Below are 17,070 nucleotides of genomic sequence, written 5' to 3' on the forward strand. Positions count from 1 at the left end.
ATACATTATTGCTGGGTGGAGATCTTATTAGACATTCAGTAGCGAATAAAATTAAAAAACAGCTATACTTACTATAATTGTCTCTATTTACTATATTGCTTACTTAAATCAGATGCTACTTAGGCATTCTTATAAACTAAGTTATCTCTTTATATTACCTAGTATATGGAGAGAGAGGGGAAAGGAGAAGTGCCCCCCCTCCCTTTCCATATATATATATGCTTCAGAAGACTTCAAGTCAAAAGTTCTCAGCTGCGTGTTTATGCCCCTCTGGCCACACGGTCAAGTCAGGCCGTCTGATTCTGCCAAATGAAAGCCAGAAGTAAACAAACTGCCCATGGCGGGTACCAGGGGACTTTCAGACTTTAAATAGCACATTATAAATCTTACTCTCCTTATCTTGGCCAACTGTCAAAGCTAGATATGCAGACTTTCCCAGCTATAAAAAGAACTTTTCCAGTTCAGCTACAAATGAACGCTGTCCTACACAACCATATATCTTGAAAGTCTTTCCACATCAGCTCATATATACCAGTCTCTCTCTCTCTCTCTTTTTTTTTTTTTTTTTACAAATTAGTTCATTATAAACAATACTTTTTTTAACTGGTCTCTTATCAGTGAGTTTTAGATGTTTCCAGTCTTTGGCTCTGACAAAGAGAACTTCATGAACATTCTTTTGTGTGTGTGTGTGTGTGTGTGTGTGTGTGTGTGTGTGTGTGTGTGTATGTGTGTGTATGACAGTTGTAGAGTAAATTTCTGGAGTTTCTGGTTAAAAAGATACTACCAAATTGCCCTCCAAAAGGAACTATAACAATGTACAGTCATAAAAAGTTTGTATGAGTGTGGTTGGTGGTCTTCAAGATTACCCTCAGGTTCAATGATTATAGAACTCAAAAAAAAAAAAAAAGCTGCTATACTCATGGTTTTGGTTTATTACATTGAAATGATACATATTAAAATCATCAAAGGTTAAAAAAAATCAGCAAATGTAAAAGGGACACAGACTAGAGTCTAGGAGGGATCAGGTACAAGCTTCCAGTTGTCCCCCCGGCCCAGTGGAGTCTTACAGACAGTGTTTAATACTCCCAGCCATGATGTGATAACACACATGAAGTTTTGCCAGTCAGGAAAGGTCATGCAAGCTTTGGTGTCTATTGGTGTCTTTTTTTTTTTTTTAAAGATTTTATTTATTTATTTGACAGAGAGAGAGATCACAAGTAGGCAGGGAGGCAGGCAGAGAGAGAGGAGGAAGCAGGCTCTTCTCGGAGCAGAGAGCCCGATATGGGGCTCGATCCCAGGACCCTGGGATCATGACCTGAGCCGAAGGCAGAGGCTTTAACCCACTGAGCCACCCAGGTGCCCATCTATTGGTGTCTTTTAGGGGCTAGTCATATCTCCATGGAGTACCCATATGGCCGACCTTAGTTACTTAGTGTCTAGCCTTTCCTGTTAAGCTGGATAGCATGTGGTGTAAGTCCCTTTACCATAAGTCACATTGTTAGCATAAATTATCTGGTATGACCCAAAGCCCCAGGTAGACAGATAGACTCTTATTAAACGGGATATTCCAAAGTCTGAGAAGTTACCTTCTAGGAGTTTCACAAGGGTGAAACCTTTCTTTGGTGTATACAGAGTTTGGACAACCCAGGCCTGCTGGATCAATCCTTTACTACGCAATGAGAGGGCCTGTGTGCCCATAGACTCACAAATGCTCTTTAGTTAAACCTGATTTTCAACAGTCTGATACTGTTTCATATATGTTGTTTTTCAACATATATATTCTTTATTTATGAGTGACATTGAATGTCTTTACATATATGTATTGACTGTTCTGGTTTTTATATTTATTTTATCATGGTAAAAGCACTTAACGTGAGGGCTACCCTCAGCAGATGTTTAAGTGTGCGATACAGTACTGTCAACTAGAGGCACAGAGTTGTTACAGAGCTTATTCATCCTGCATTATTTTTTTTATAAGATTTTATTTATTTGACATAGAGACAGCAAGAGAGGAAACACAGGGAGAGGGAGAAGCAGGCTTCCTGCTAAGCAAGGAGCCTGATGCGGGGCTCGATCCCAGGATCCTGGGATCATGACTTGGTCTGAAGGTTACTTAACAACTGACCACCGAGGCACCCCATCCTGCATTACTGAAGCTTTGAATGTGTTGATTAGTAGCTCCCCATTTTCCCCTCCTACTTGCTCCTGGCCCTGTGACCACCGTTGCTCTTTCTGATTCTGAGTTTGACTACTTTAGATACTTTATATAAAGTAGAATCATGTGGTATTTGGCCTTCTATGAAGGACTGACTTCATTTAGCAGCATGTCCTCATGGTTCATCCATGTTGTTGCATATCACAGGATTTCCTTTTTTAGGACTGAATAATATTTCTCTCTCTCTCTCTCTCTCTCTGGGCCCTCCCTCCCTGCCTCCCTCTCCCTGTGTGTGTAGCACATTCTCTTTGTATCATTTATCCCTCGATGGACATGCAGATTGTCTCCACATCTTAGGTACTGTGCACAGTACTGCAATGAATGTGGGCATGCCAGTATCTAATATCTCTTCAAGATCCTAATTTCAGTTCTTTCGGGTAAATACCCAGTGGTTGGACTGCTGGATGACGTGGTCACCTGGGAAATGCAAATTAATACCACATTAAAATACCACTTTACACATACTGGCATAATTGGAGTTGAAATCTGGTAATACGTGTTGATGAGAAACCTATGCCCCCCAAAAAACTTACATGTAAGTCTTAATATAGCAACATTATTCTGAATAGCCAAAAAACTACATTTTACATTTGGACTTAAACTAAGCACTAAGCAATGATGACAGTATAGAGCATAAGCTGCTGATGGATGTAACATTGGTTGACAGCTTTGCATTGTCAACTAAAATTGAAGTTATATATGTCCTAAAATTTAGAATTCCTACCTCAGGATCTACAGCCAAGAGGAATGTGGGCACATGTGTTCCAAGGAATGCGTATAAAACTTTTCATAGAACCATTGTTCATAATGGCCTCAACCTGAAACGACCTGAATGTCCATTATAAGTGGAAGTGGTAAAATTTTTATGTAGTAACATATTCCATAGCAATGAAAAATGAACAAATTATAGCAGCACTTCACAAGATGGATTGATTTCACAAATATGTGAAAAAAGAGAAGACTATATATTATATAATTCAACTTATGTAAGTATAAAAACAGGCGAAACAGAGCTATAGTTTCATATCAATACTTATATAGATATATTATGCATATATATATATAAATAATCAGATTGTAAAATTATAAAGGCAATTGAAGAAGCGATTATGTTATGATAAGGTTAATGGTTACAGTTCAAGGGGAAGGAGGAGCCAGTGAGTGGAAGGCGGTATGAGTGGGGCCCCTGAGGGGCTGGCAAGGTAATCTTGATCTAAGTGATAGATACTTTGTGATAAAGCACAGAACTGTATTTCTTTTTTCTTAGCTTTTGTACTTCTCATATAAGTATAATTCCTCATAAACGTTTTGTTTAAACATTTGGTTTATTTCTGGGCATGTGAGTTATGGGTAGAAGTATGTTTCAGTAGAGTTATGGGTAGAAGTATGTTTCAGTAGAGCACAAGTAATTGGCCAATTCAGAATAGAATCTGGAAATGGACTAACACATTTAAGACCAAATTACTTTTTATAAAGTCACCAAAGTAATCTGGTGGGGATAAGTCTTTTTAATAATTGGTGCTGTAACAACCTGGTGTCCATGTAGAAAAAAATAAACCTTGACCTTTACCTTTCTCAGCACACAAAAAATTAATTCAAGATAGATCACAGGACTAAGCATAAAAGTTATCATCATAATATTCTTGAAGAAAACATAGGACAGTATCTTCATAATCAGGATAAGAACAGTTCTAGGGAAGACCCGAAAGAAAAAAGAAATAATGAAAATAAGTTGGACTTCACCAAAATTTAAAACTTCTCATCAAAAGACACAATTAACAAAATGAAAAGGCAAACCACGGTCTAATATTCCCAGCACATATCTGACAAAGAACTTGTATGAAAACTACATGAGTAATTCCTCAAACCAATAATAAAAAGAAAACTAACTAAAAATGGGCAAAAGAGTTGAACAGACATTACATTGCTCAAAGGAAGACATATAATGGCTAATAAATGAGGAAAAGTGTTAAACATGGGAAATGAAAATGAAAAATCACAGTGAGATACCACTGGATACTAGAATGGCAAAATTTTTAAAAAATTTAAAGGCTGATAACTCCAAATATTAAAATGTAGAACAACTGGAACCCTAGCACATTGTTGGCATGAGTATAAAGCTGTACAACCACTTCGAAAAAAGGTTCAGCAATTTGTTTTCTTTTTAATAAAATATACATCTATGTATTTGTCAAAACTCATTGAACATACAGTTAAGATCTGTACATTGCATTATATGTAATATGTAAATTTACTAAATTTTAAAAATAGCCACAGGGGCACCTGGGTGGCTCAGTGGGTTAAGCCTCTGCATTCTGCTCAGGTCATGATCTCAGGGTCCTGGGATCAAGCCCCACATCGGGCTCTCTGCTCAACGGGGAGCCTGCTTTCCCCTCCCTCTCTGCCTGCCTCTCTGCCTACTTATGATCTCTCTGTCAAATAAATAAATAGAATCTTAAAAAAAAATAGCCACAATTCTTCATCCATGTATCTTCAGCCTTTGTAATGTCATCTTGTGTCTCTTGCTATCACGAAGTGTCCTCATTTCCCCATCCCTTGAAATGGGATGGCCTGTGATTTGCTTTAGCAAAACCAAGGGTGGCATAAGCAATAGCATGTCATTATTGACCTAGGTCTCGAAAGTCTGTGTACTTCTGCTTTCTCTTAAACCCTGTCCAGCCACCATGGAACAATCCATAGCTAGCTTGCTGGATGGTTGAAAGAGAGAAAGCCTGGATAGGTAGGCCTGTGTAAAACACTAAATATTAGCCTAGATATAACAATGGATAATTTGAAAACATGCAATAAAAAATTTCCTGTTTTATTTTAAAGATTTATTTTTTTATTTTTTATTTTTTATTTTTTTTTTAATTTGACAGACAGAGATCACAAGTAGGCAGAGAGGCAGGCAGAGAGAGAAGAGGAAGCAGGCTCCCTGCTGAGCAGAGAGCCCGATGTGGGGCTCAATCCCAGGACCCCGAGATCATGACCTGAGCCGAAGGCAGAGGCCCCAACCCACTGAGCCACCCAGGTGCCCCCTGTTTTGTTTTAAGTAGTAGTATTCAAATCAAGTTTTCTCTTTGTTTTTCCAGATTGGACTCCTTCTTTTCCTGAGCCAGTGTACACCCCAACAGGCCTAGAGATGGAACCCCTTTATCCAAACTCCAAGGAAGACACTGTAGTTTATCTAGCTGAAGATGGTGGGTACATAATGAGACGTGTTGCTCTAAAATATAATTTGGTACCTAGATTCATTCCTTAATTATATTCATTTTGCTGTTTATAATGGAAACTGCAGATTACCAGGAAGTCCCTTTCTCCATCACGATGTTTGGTTACAGACTGACTGAAATCTGGACTCAATGCTGATTATATTCTTGACGGTGTACTGCAGTTTATGCAAAGTTACTTTAAAATAAAACCTATTGCCCAGTACAATGGAGAGATATATTTAGAAGGAATTATGCTTCACATCAGTTTTCAAAGATAAACCCACTGGAGTGTTCTGCAACTATTGTTGCCACTCTATTTACAGGTCACATTCATGCAATCTGTCAGATGACCTTCTTTTCATTTCATGCCAGTTTAATAGTTTCTTGAGATTTCATCATTCAAAGGGAAGATACCCCACACTGCAAGTAACATCTAAGATTGTATCTCCGGAAAGTTTTCTTAACAGTCAGGATCAATATTTGTACTTGGAGAACCCTAGGAACGTGAAATCTCATATCCGCTTTAGGATAGTATGCTAACAAACATAGATGTCTCAGCCTATATCCTAACCTTTGTAAGGAAGTATGGGACTCCTGCACAGTTTGACTGTCAATAGTTCTATATCTTAAGATAACTTCCAGGGAACATATGTATTTTATCTAAAGGGCTGGCAAAACAGAAGAATTTATAAGGATTTTTTCCTATATAGTAAACAATTCTAGAAATCCTATACTCACATATTTTTTAACAACTAGGGTAAAGACACGCATCTATGATTTTTTAAATTTAATTTCAAATATTTACATGGCTAACCTGCCTTAGAACTTCCACACATTTCAATTCTGTGTATGTATGTATGTGTATATATATATACATTTTTTTTTCAAAGTCCTCTGTTAATCCTAACATCTGGGTTATCTTGGGGTTTGTTGAAAGTGTGTGTGTATGTGTGACCATAGATCACATTTTTCCTGCTTTTCTTCATGCTTCATAATTTTTCCTAATCCTATGCAGGACATTGCAAAAGATATGTAGTAGGAGTCTGTATTATGTTCTTTTAAAAAATTATGCCAAATTTTGTTCTGGTAGGCAGCTAAGTTGCTAGCAGATTATTTTGCTTCTTTCAGCTTTGGTTTTATTTTTTTAATTTACTTTTTTAAAAATTTTATTCATTTATTTATTTGAGAGAGAGAGAACATGGGGAGCAACAGAGGGGGAAGGAGAGGCAGGCTCCCCCCTGAGTGGGAAGCCCGATTGGGGCTCTATCCCAGGACCCTGAGATCATGATCTGAGCCAAAAGCAGTTGCTTAACCAACTGAGCCACCCACCCTGGTTTTATTTATTTATTTTTTTTTTAAATAAGGACAGATCTGTTTTCATTTTGTCTTAGTCATTTAGTCCTAGGTCATTGCCCTTGCCCTTGGATGTGATACTTACACCTAACTTGCAGCCTTTCTGGAACCACAATTGAATGCCTGAGGTATTCAATGAAGTCTTTCCATTCTGGATGGTTTAGAATTACAGTATATTCTAGAATGGCATATCTGATATCTCAGCCCCACAGTAACACTCTCTTACCTTGTTGAGTCTTATCCTGTGCTTCTACAGCCAAGCCCCCAGCCAAGGACTGGGAAACCACCGTGTAGACTGTTGAGGCCCTTTGTCTATGTAGCTTTCTTCTCCCTGGTGTCCTGCCTTAGACATTTCAGCAGCCCCAAGCAACTTCCTTGCCTCCTCAGCTCAGTAAGATTGCTCTGCTACTATCCGTAAGTGCCACCTTCTTAAGATGTAGTCAGACAGTATTCCCAGGAAGAAAGCCAGGGTTAGACATGGCTTTACTTGATGTATTTTTTTTTCCAAACCCTCTGTGTAGTTCTAGTCTATATGTTATACACATGTGTGAAAACAGCTCATTTTCTTTGGCCCAGCTTTATAGCTAGTTATAGTGGAAGGGCTAGTTCAGATCCAATCACTCCATAATAATCAGAAGCAGAATAAATATTTTTAATGTGAGAAAAATACATGAATTTATTTTGGGCATTGCTTTTCTAGTCTGAATACACTTAGACTTTCTTATTTCAACAAATCTGTATATTAGTGGCAAATTACTTTAAAATCCTTAGTGATACTTCAATTAGACCATGTTTCCAAATTCTACGCAGAATAATCTGTATACTTCAGACACAGCTTGACATTGCGGTCTTCTTCTGCCATCAGCTTACAAGGAGCCCTGTTTTGTGTACTCCCGAGTAGGGGGCAACCGAACACCCCTGAAGCAGCCTGCAGACAACTGTAACGATACTTTGACGTTTGAAGCAAGGTTTGAGAGTGGAAATCTGCAGAAGGTAGTCAAAGTGTAGGTTTTAATTATTTTTATTTGAGGAGCTAGACTGTCAGCTGTTTATTATTTCCTGTATTAGGTACATTAAAGTTGTAGTAGTCATAAATGAACTGCAGTTCCCTGAGGTATGATGCCAACAGGAGACAATTTTTTTTTAATTTTAATAAACATATAATGTATTTTTATCCCCAGGGGTACAGGTCTATGAATCGCCAGGTTTACACGTTTCACAGCACTCATCATAGCACATACCCTCCCCAATGTCCATATCCCCACCACCCTCTCCCATCCCCCCTCCTCCCCCCAGCAACCCTCAGTCTGTTTTTTGAGATTGAGTCTTTTATGGTTTGTCTCCCTCCCAATCCCATCTTTTCATTTTTTCTTTTCCTACCTCCCCCCAACACCCCCACATTGCATCTCTACTTCCTCATATCAAAGAGATCATATGATAGTTGTCTTTCTCCAATTGACTTATTTCGCTAAGCATGATACCCTCTAGTTCCATCCACGTCGTCGCAAATGGCAAGATTTCATTTCTTTTGATGGCTGCGTAGTATTCCATTGTACATATATACCACATCTTCTTTATCCATTCATCTGTTGATGGACATCTAGGCTCTTTCCACAGTTTGGCTATTGTGGACATTGCTGCTATAAACATTCGGGTGCACGTGCCCCTTCGGAGCACCACGTTTGTATCTTTAGGATATATACCCAGTAGTGCAATTGCTGGGTCATAGGGTAGCTCTATTTTCAGTTTTTTGAAGAACCTCCACACTCTTTTCCAGAGTGGTTGCACCAGCTTGCATTCCCACCAGCAGTGTAGGAGGGTTCCCCTCTCTCTGCATCCTCGCCAGCATCTGTCATTTCTTGACTTGTTAATTTTAGCCATTCTGACTGGTGTGAGGTGGTATCTCATTGTGGTTTTGATTTGTATTTCCCTGATACTGAGTGATGTGGAGCATTTTTTCATGTGTCTGTTGGCCATCTGGATGTCTTCTTTGCAGAAATGTCTCTTCATGTCCTCTGCCCATTTCTTGATTGGATTATTTGTTCTTTGGGTGTTGAGTTTGCTAAGCTCTTTATAGATTTTGGATACTAGCCCTTTATCTGATATGTCGTTTGCAAATATCTTCTCCCATTCTGTCAGTTGTCTTTGGTTTTGTTAATTGTTTCCTTTGCTGTGCAAAAGTTTTTGATCTTGATGAAATCCCAATAGTTCATTTTTGCCCTTGCTTCTGTTGCCTTTGGCGATGTTCCTAGGAAGAAGTTGCTGCGGTTGAGGTCAAAGAGGTTGCTGCCTGCGTTCTCTTCAAGGATTTTGTTGGATTCCTTTCTCACATTGAGGTCCTTCATCCATTTTGAGTCTGTTTTTGTGTATGGTGTAAGGAAATAGTCCAATTTCATTTTTCTGCATGTGGCCGTCCAATTTTCCCAGCACCATTTGTTGAAGAGGCTGTCTTTTTTCCATTGGACATTCCTTCCTGCTTTGTCGAAGATTAGTTGACCATAGAGTTGAGGGTCTATTTGGGGGCTCTCTATTCTGTTCCATTGATCTATATGTCTGTTTTTGTGCCAGTACCATACTGTCTTGATGATGACAGCTTTGTAATAGAGCTTGAAGTCTGGAATTGTGACGCCACCGACTTTGGCTTTCTTTTTCAATATTCCTTTGGCTATTCGAGGTCTTTTCTGGTTCCATATAAATTTTAGAATTATTTTTTCTATTTCTTTAAAAAAATGGATGGGATTTTGATAGGGATTGCATTAAATATGTAGATTGCTTTAGGGAGAATAGATATTTTCACAATATTTGTTCTTCCAATCCATGAGCATGGAATATTTTTCCATTTCTTTGTGTCTTCCTCAATTTCTTTCATGAGTACTTTATAGTTTTCTGAGTATAGATTCTTTGCCTCTTTGGTTAGATTTATTCCTAGGTATCTTATGGTTTTGGGTACGATTGTAAATGGGACTGACTCCTCAATTTCTCTTTCTTCTGTCTTGTTGTTAGTGTAAAGAAATGCGACTGATTTCTGTGCATTGATTTTATATCCTGACACTTTACTGAATTCCTGTACAAGTTCTAGCAGTTTTGGAGTGGAGCCTTTTGGGTTTTCCACATATAGTACCATATCATCTGCAAAGAGTGATAGTTTGATGACTTCTTTGCCAATTTGGATGCCTTTAATTTCTTTTTGTTGTCTGATTGCTGAGGCTAGGACTTCTAGTACTATGTTGAACAGCAGTGGTGATAACGGACATCCTTGCCGTGTTCCTGACCTTAGCGGAAAAGCTTTCAGTTTTTCTCCATTGAGAATGATATCTGCAGTGGGTTTTTCATAGATGGCTTTGATAATATTGAGGTATGTGCCTTCTATCCCTACACTTTGAAGAGTTTTAATCAGGAAGGGATGCTGCACTTGTCAAATGCTTTTTCAGCATCTATTGAGAGTATCATATGGTTCTTATTCTTTCTTTTATTAACGTATTGTATCACATTGATGGATTTGCGGATGTTGAACCAACCTTGCAGCCCTGGAATAAATCCCACTTGGTCGTGGTGAATAATCCTTTTAATGTACTGTTGGATCCTATTGGCCAGTATTTTGGTGAGAATTTTCGCATCTGTGTTCATCAAGGATATTGGTCTGTAATTCTCTTTTTTGGTGGGATCCTTGTCTGGTTTTGGGATCAAGGTGATGCTGGCCTCATAAAATGAGTTTGGAAGTTTTCCTTCCATTTCTATTTTTTGGAACAGTTTCAGGAGAATAGGAATGAATTCTTCTTTAAATGTTTGGTAGAATTCCCCTGGGAAGCCGTCTGGTCCTGGACTTTTGTTTGTTTGGAGATTTTTGATGACTGTTTCAATCTCCTTACTGGTTATGGGTCTGTTCAGGTTGTCTATTTCTTCCTGGTTCAGTTGTGGTAGTTTATATGTCTCTAGAAATGTATCCATTTCTTCCAGGTTGTCAAATTTGTTGGTGTAGAGTTGCTCATAGTATGTTCTTATAATTGTTTGTATTTCTTTGGTGTTGGTTGTGATCTCTCCTCTTTCATTCATGATTTTATTTATTTGGGTCCTTTCTCTTTTCTTTTTGATAAGTCTGGCCAGGGGTTTGTCAATCTTATTAATTCTTTCAAAGAACCAGCTCCTAGTTTCGTTGATTTGTTCTATTGTTTTTTTAGTTTCTATTTCATTGATTTCTGCTCTGATCTTTATGATTTCTCTTCTCCTGCTGGGTTTAGGCTTTCTTTGTTGTTCTTTCTCCAGCTCCTTTAGGTGTAGGGTTAGGTTGTGTATTTGAGACCTTTCTTGTTTCTTGAGAAAGGCTTGTACCGCTATATATTTTCCTCTCAGGACTGCCTTTTTTGTGTCCCACAGATTTTGAACCGTTGTGTTTTCATTATCATTTGTTTCCATGAATTTTTTCAATTCTTCTTTAATTTCCTGGTTGACCCATTCATTCTTTAGAAGGATGCTGTTTAGTCTCCATGTATTTGGGTTCTTTCCAAATTTCCTCTTGTGATTGAGTTCTAGCTTCAGAGCATTGTGGTCTGTAAATATGCAGGGTATGATCTCAATCTTTTGATACCAGTTGAGACCTGATTTATGACCTAGGATGTGGTCTATTCTGGAGAATGTTCCATGTGCACTAGAGAAGAATGTATATTCTGTTGCTTTGGGATGGAATGTTCTGAAGATATCTGTGATGTCCATCTGGTCCAGTGTGTCATTTAAGGCCTTTATTTCCCTGTTGATCTTTTGCTTAGATGATCTGTCCATTTCAGTGAGGGGAGTGTTAAAGTCCCCTGCTATTATTGTACTACTGTCGATGTATTTCTTTGATTTTGTTATTAATTGGTTTATATAGTTGGCTGCTCCCATGTTAGGGGCATAGATATTTAAGATTGTTAGGTCTTCTTGTTGGACAGACCCTTTGAGTATGATATAGTGTCCTTCCTCATCTCTTATTATAGTCTTTAGCTTAAAATCTAATTGATCTGATATAAGGATTGCCACCCCAGCTTTCTTCTGATGTCCATTAGCATGGTACATTGTTTTCCACCCCCTCACTTTAAATCTGGAGGTGTCTTTGGGTCTAAAATGAGTTTCTTGTAGGCAGCATATTGATGGGTTTTGGTTTTTTATCCATTCTGATACCCTGTGTCTTTTGATTGGGGCATTTAGCCCATTAACATTCAGGGTAACTATTGAGAGATATGAATTTAGTGACATTGTATTGCCTGTAAGGTGACTGTTACTGTATATTGTCTCTGTTTCTTTCTGATCTACTACTTTTAGGGTCTCTCTTTGCTTAGAGGACCCCTTTCAATATTTCCTGTAGAGCTGGTTTGGTGTTTGCAAATTCTTTCAGCTTTTGTTTGTCCTGGAAGCTCTTTATCTCTCCTTCTATTTTCAATGATAGCCTAGCCAGATATAGTATTCTTGGCTGCATGTTTTTCTCGTTTAGTGCTCTGAATATATCATGCCAGTTCTTTCTGGCCTGCCAGGTCTCTGTGGATAGGTCCGCTGCCAATCTAATGTTTTTACCCTTGTATGTTACAGACTTCTTTTCCCGGGCTGCTTTCAGGATTGTCTCTTTGTCGCTAAGACTTGTAAATTTTACTATTAGGTGACGAGATGTGGACCTATTTTTATTGATTTTGAGGGGCATTCTTAGCATCTCCTGGATTTTGATGTTTGTTCCCTTTGCCATATTAGGGAAATTCTCTCCAATAATTGTCTCCAATATACCTTCTGCTCCCCTCTCTCTTTCTTCTTCTTCTGGAATCCCAATTATTCTAATGTTGTGTCGTCTTATGGTGTTGCTTATCTCTCGAATTCTCTCCTCGTGGTCCAGTATTTGTTTGTCTCTCTTTTGCTCAGCTTCTTTATTCTGTCATTTGGTCTTCTGTGTCACTAATTCTTTCTTCTGCCTCATTTATCCTAGCAGTAAGAGCTTCCATTTTTGATTGCACCTCATTAACAGCTTTTTTGATTTCAACTTGGTTAGATTTTAGCTCTTTTATTTCTCCAGAAAGGGCTTTTATCTCTCCGGAGAGGGTTTCTCTAATATATTCTATGCCTTTTTCGAGCCCGGCTAGAACCTTGAGAATCGTCATTCTGAACTCTAGATCTGTCATGTTACCAATGTCCGTATTGATTAGGTCCCCAGCCTTCAGTACTGCCTCTTGTTCCTTTTTCTGTGGTGAGTTTTTCCGCCTTGTCATTTTGTCCAGATAAGATTTGCTTTCTCCTCCTCTAGAATTCCGCTGTTCGTGGTGAGTGAAGTTGGTCTTGGCTGGGTTTCTTGTTGATCTTCTGGGGGAGGGGCCTGTTGTAGTGATTCTCAAGTGTCTTTGCCGCAGGCGGAATTGCACCGCCCTTGCCAGGGGCCGGGCTAAGTAATCCACTCAGGTTCGCTTTTGGGAGCTTTTATTCCCTGAGCGCTTTCCGTAGAGTTCTGGAGGACGGGAATGAAGACGGCAGCATCCCAGTCTCCGGCCCGGAGGAGCCGAGAGCTTGGGGTTCCGCTCCTCAGTGCGCCCTCAGAGAAAAGTGCCCAACCGCCTCACCTCCCTGGCCTGCGGTCGCGCCTGGAGGGAAGCAGTCAATTGCTGGCACTTGGAGAAAAGCGCCCGGTTGCTTCCGTCTCTGTGGCCTCCAGCGGCACTCTGAGCCCACCCAGCCTACGACCGGCACAAGGTAACCCCGGGCTTAGAGCTCACTCCTTGGCTCTGTCTCTGTAGCCGGCTTCCCCGCTCTAATACCTGCGAGCTCTGCGGCACTCAGACACCCCTGGTCCTTCTGTGACCCCGCGGGACCTGGGGTTACACTGACCCCGCCTGGGCTTCCCCCGGTTTAGCCTCTGGAGCGATGTCCCTCCATGGAGCAGACTTTTAAAAGTCCCAATTTTGTGCTCTGTTGCTCCACCACTTGCCAGGAGCCGGCCCCTCCCCCTGCGGTCTGTCTTCCCCTCGCTTTGGATTCACTTCTCCGCAGGTCCTACCTTTCAGAAAGTGATCGATTTTCTGTTTCTGTAATTGTTGCTCTTCTTCTCTTCGATTTCCCGTTGGATTTGTAAGTGTTCACAATGGTTAGATAAGCTATCTAGCTGATCTCCAGCTACCCGATGTCGTCTCAGCCTGCTACTTCTCCGCCATCTTGACTCTCCTCCAACAGGAGACAATTTTAAAGGGGGTACAAAAGGTTCACATTCTGGACTCACTCTGAACTTGAGTCAAACAGGTTTCTGTACCATACATTTTTTTTAAAGATTTTATTTATTTATTTGACAGGCAGAGAGGCAGGCAGAGAGAGGAGGAAGCAGGCTCCCTGTGGAGCAGAGAGCCTGATGCGGGGCTCGATCCCTGGACCCTGGGATCGTGACCTGAGCCGAAGGCAGAGGCTTTAACCCACTGAGCCACCCAGGCACCCCTGTACTGTACATTTTTAATACGCCAGTATGAACTGCCCTAGAGACACATGCACACTGCTTCTCAAACTTTTTAAGGGAATAATATTTGAGATGAGTGTTGCATTAGTTATGTTTGGGAACATGTATCTATCCAAGGGCATTCTTTAAAAGATTTTTTACTATAAAAAACTTAAGTACAGAGAATAATACAGTTCTCCGTTAACTATCATCTACCCATCACCTAGATGCAACAACTATGGTTTTGCATTATTCATTTCACCTAGTCATAGGTCACTGTTGATAACACACACATACACACAAAGGAAGTACATAGTGCTGATGGAATAGAAGGTTACTTGGTAAAGAAAAAGTCACAACGACCCCAGTAAGATCATGTGTGTATATGTGTAGAAAACAAATGTACCAGTAAAATTATTTTTACCTTTAAGTAACCTTAGTGACTAAGTATGGGGAATGCACATAGTTAGTAAAGACAGTCCTCGGAGAGTTTCAAGTTTTTTAATGTATGTGGTTGTATTAACTTACATGTTTTAAATCTTTCTCAGTGATAGTATCTCAGATCCCTAGAGTCTGAATCTAATAGAGAGCAGGAATATACATCTGAAGTTAAAAAAGGAACATTGGACTTTAATTCAGTTTCAAGAGCACTTTAATCACTTCTTTTATAGGAACCCCATAATTGGGTTGAAATATAGACTTTTTTTATCAAATGCCCATTTTATTGTACTCTCTTGAATTACAAAAAAAGAAAAAAGCTTTAGAGAATTAACACAGAAGCAGTGTCATATCCAATAAAAAAGAAAATTTCAAAACTTTTATCTTTTACAATTACTTGCTATTGGATGCTGCCTAAATAAACAGCTTCAGGGAAAAAGGCTTTCTGTGAACAGGTAAAAGTAAAATAATTTTCCTTATTTAATTTAAACTTGAATGTCATTTTTACATTTTCATGTGTTTCTTTTTCCTTCCTTTCCTTGTATCAGGGCAGAATATGAATACCAGTTGACCCTGCGCCCTGACCTCTTCACAAATAAACACACCCAGTGGTACTATTTCCAAGTCACTAATACCCAAGCAGGAATAGTCTACAGATTCACTATCATCAATTTCACTAAGCCTGCTAGTCTTTACAATCGGGGTATGCGCCCACTGTTTTACTCTGAAAAAGAAGCCAAGACTCATAACATTGGCTGGCAGAGAATAGGAGACCAAATCAAGTATTACAGGAACAACCAGGGACAAGAGGGGCGCCATTATTTCTCTCTCACATGGACATTTCAATTTCCACACAACAAAGACACCTGCTACTTTGCTCACTGCTATCCATATACTTACACCAACCTGCAAGAATACCTTTCTGCTATCAATCACGACTCCATACGGTCCAAGTTTTGTAAAATACGTGTCTTGTGCCACACAATGGCTAGGAACATGGTGTATGTATTAACGATCACCACTCCCTTGAAGAACACTGACTCAAGGAAGCGAAAGGCTGTGATTTTGACTGCAAGGGTCCATCCAGGAGAAACCAACAGCTCTTGGATCATGAAAGGCTTCCTAGATTATATTTTAGGAGACTCGAGCGATGCGCAGTTGCTTCGGGACACTTTCATCTTCAAGGTGGTACCCATGCTGAATCCAGATGGTGTGATTGTGGGAAATTATCGTTGTTCCTTAGCTGGACGAGATTTAAACCGTAACTATACATCTCTCCTGAAGGAATCCTTTCCTTCTGTTTGGTATACCCGGAACATGATCCGTAGGTAAAATAAGCCTCGAATTACCTCTCTGCTTATTTAGTAAACTTGGTAGTGAGATTTTTCGCTCCTACCATCCCATTCATTTTACTCTACTTTTAAGGTCGCTTAACTGGTAGTTTAACTATAGCTACTTAATTTTTTTCCCATTCTGTCCACTCTTCTTTCTGGCTTTATGCCACTGGATTCACTAGCCTTTTCTTAAATAATGAATAAACTTCTGGAACATTTTAATTGCTTTGCGAAACTAACAGTGAAATTTCCGTTATCCCAAATCTGGTTTCTTGCTAAAGGTGACACTGATACTTAGTTTGGGATGCTTGAATCTCTTACATGTGGAAATTAATTCTATCTCACAGGGCTTCCTGGCACAATGTTGATCATACATTGCTCTTTGATGAGGCTTTTTTTTATTGTTTTTTATTTTAATTCCAGTATGGTTAGCATACAATGTTATATTAGTTTCAGGTGTACAATATAGTGATTCAATGATTCTGTACATTACGCAGTGCTTATCATGATAAGTGTACTCTTTATTAAGATAAGTCTTGGGGCATCTGGGTGGCTCAATGGATTAAGCCTCTGCCTTCAGCTCAGGTCATGATCCCAGGGTCCTGGGATCGAGCCCCACATCTGGCTCTCTGCTCAGCAGGGAGCCTGCTTCCTCCTCTCTCTCTCTCTCTCTCTCTCTCTCTCTCTGTGATCTCTGTCAAATAAATAAATTTTAAAAATCTTTAAAAATAAAAAGATAAGTCTTTTTGACTATCAGGTTACATAGTCATTAAAACTTTGATAAACAATAGTCTTATTTCCCCCCAGAAAAAAATTGAATAACTTTAAATTTCCCAAAGAACCCAGAACAGTAAATGTACATAGTATTTAAATATTTGTTGAGTGGGTGAATTCTTTAATAGTTTTAGGTGATAACAGCCAGAAATAGGCATGTGCTAGAGCAAAAAGACTTATTAGAGTCACAGAACCCCATTCCAAGTCCAAAGACCCTTAGCCTTTTTGGCTAAGAGTGTGGAGTGGAGTTAAAATATCAGATTGGAATCCTACTATATCATTTACTAACAATCATTTATTGCCTTCCCACATATG

General features: G+C 39.3%; 1 protein-coding gene across 3 annotated transcripts in view; it reads left to right on the plus strand.

Annotated features, from left to right (window-relative positions):
- AGBL3 (AGBL carboxypeptidase 3) overlaps positions 1-17,070 on the plus strand; it is a gene marked incomplete at its 5' end in the record, with an annotated part of 59,060 nt that overhangs the window by 5,168 nt on the left and 36,822 nt on the right. The window contains 3 exons of one of the 3 annotated variants that reach the window (XM_080818099.1): positions 5,308-5,415; positions 7,646-7,784; positions 15,196-15,975. In XM_080818099.1, the coding sequence (XP_080674225.1) occupies positions 5,308-5,415; positions 7,646-7,784; positions 15,196-15,975 (1,027 nt within the window). Of the gene's footprint in view, positions 1-5,307; positions 5,416-5,513; positions 5,650-7,645; positions 7,785-15,195; positions 15,976-17,070 lie in introns of those variants that run through there. The other 2 variants (XM_080818097.1, XM_080818098.1) reach the window with 2 other exon arrangements.

The sequence above is a fragment of the Martes martes genome (genome assembly GCF_963455335.1).
Source record: "Martes martes genome assembly, chromosome: 11".
NCBI lineage: Eukaryota > Metazoa > Chordata > Mammalia > Carnivora > Mustelidae > Martes > Martes martes.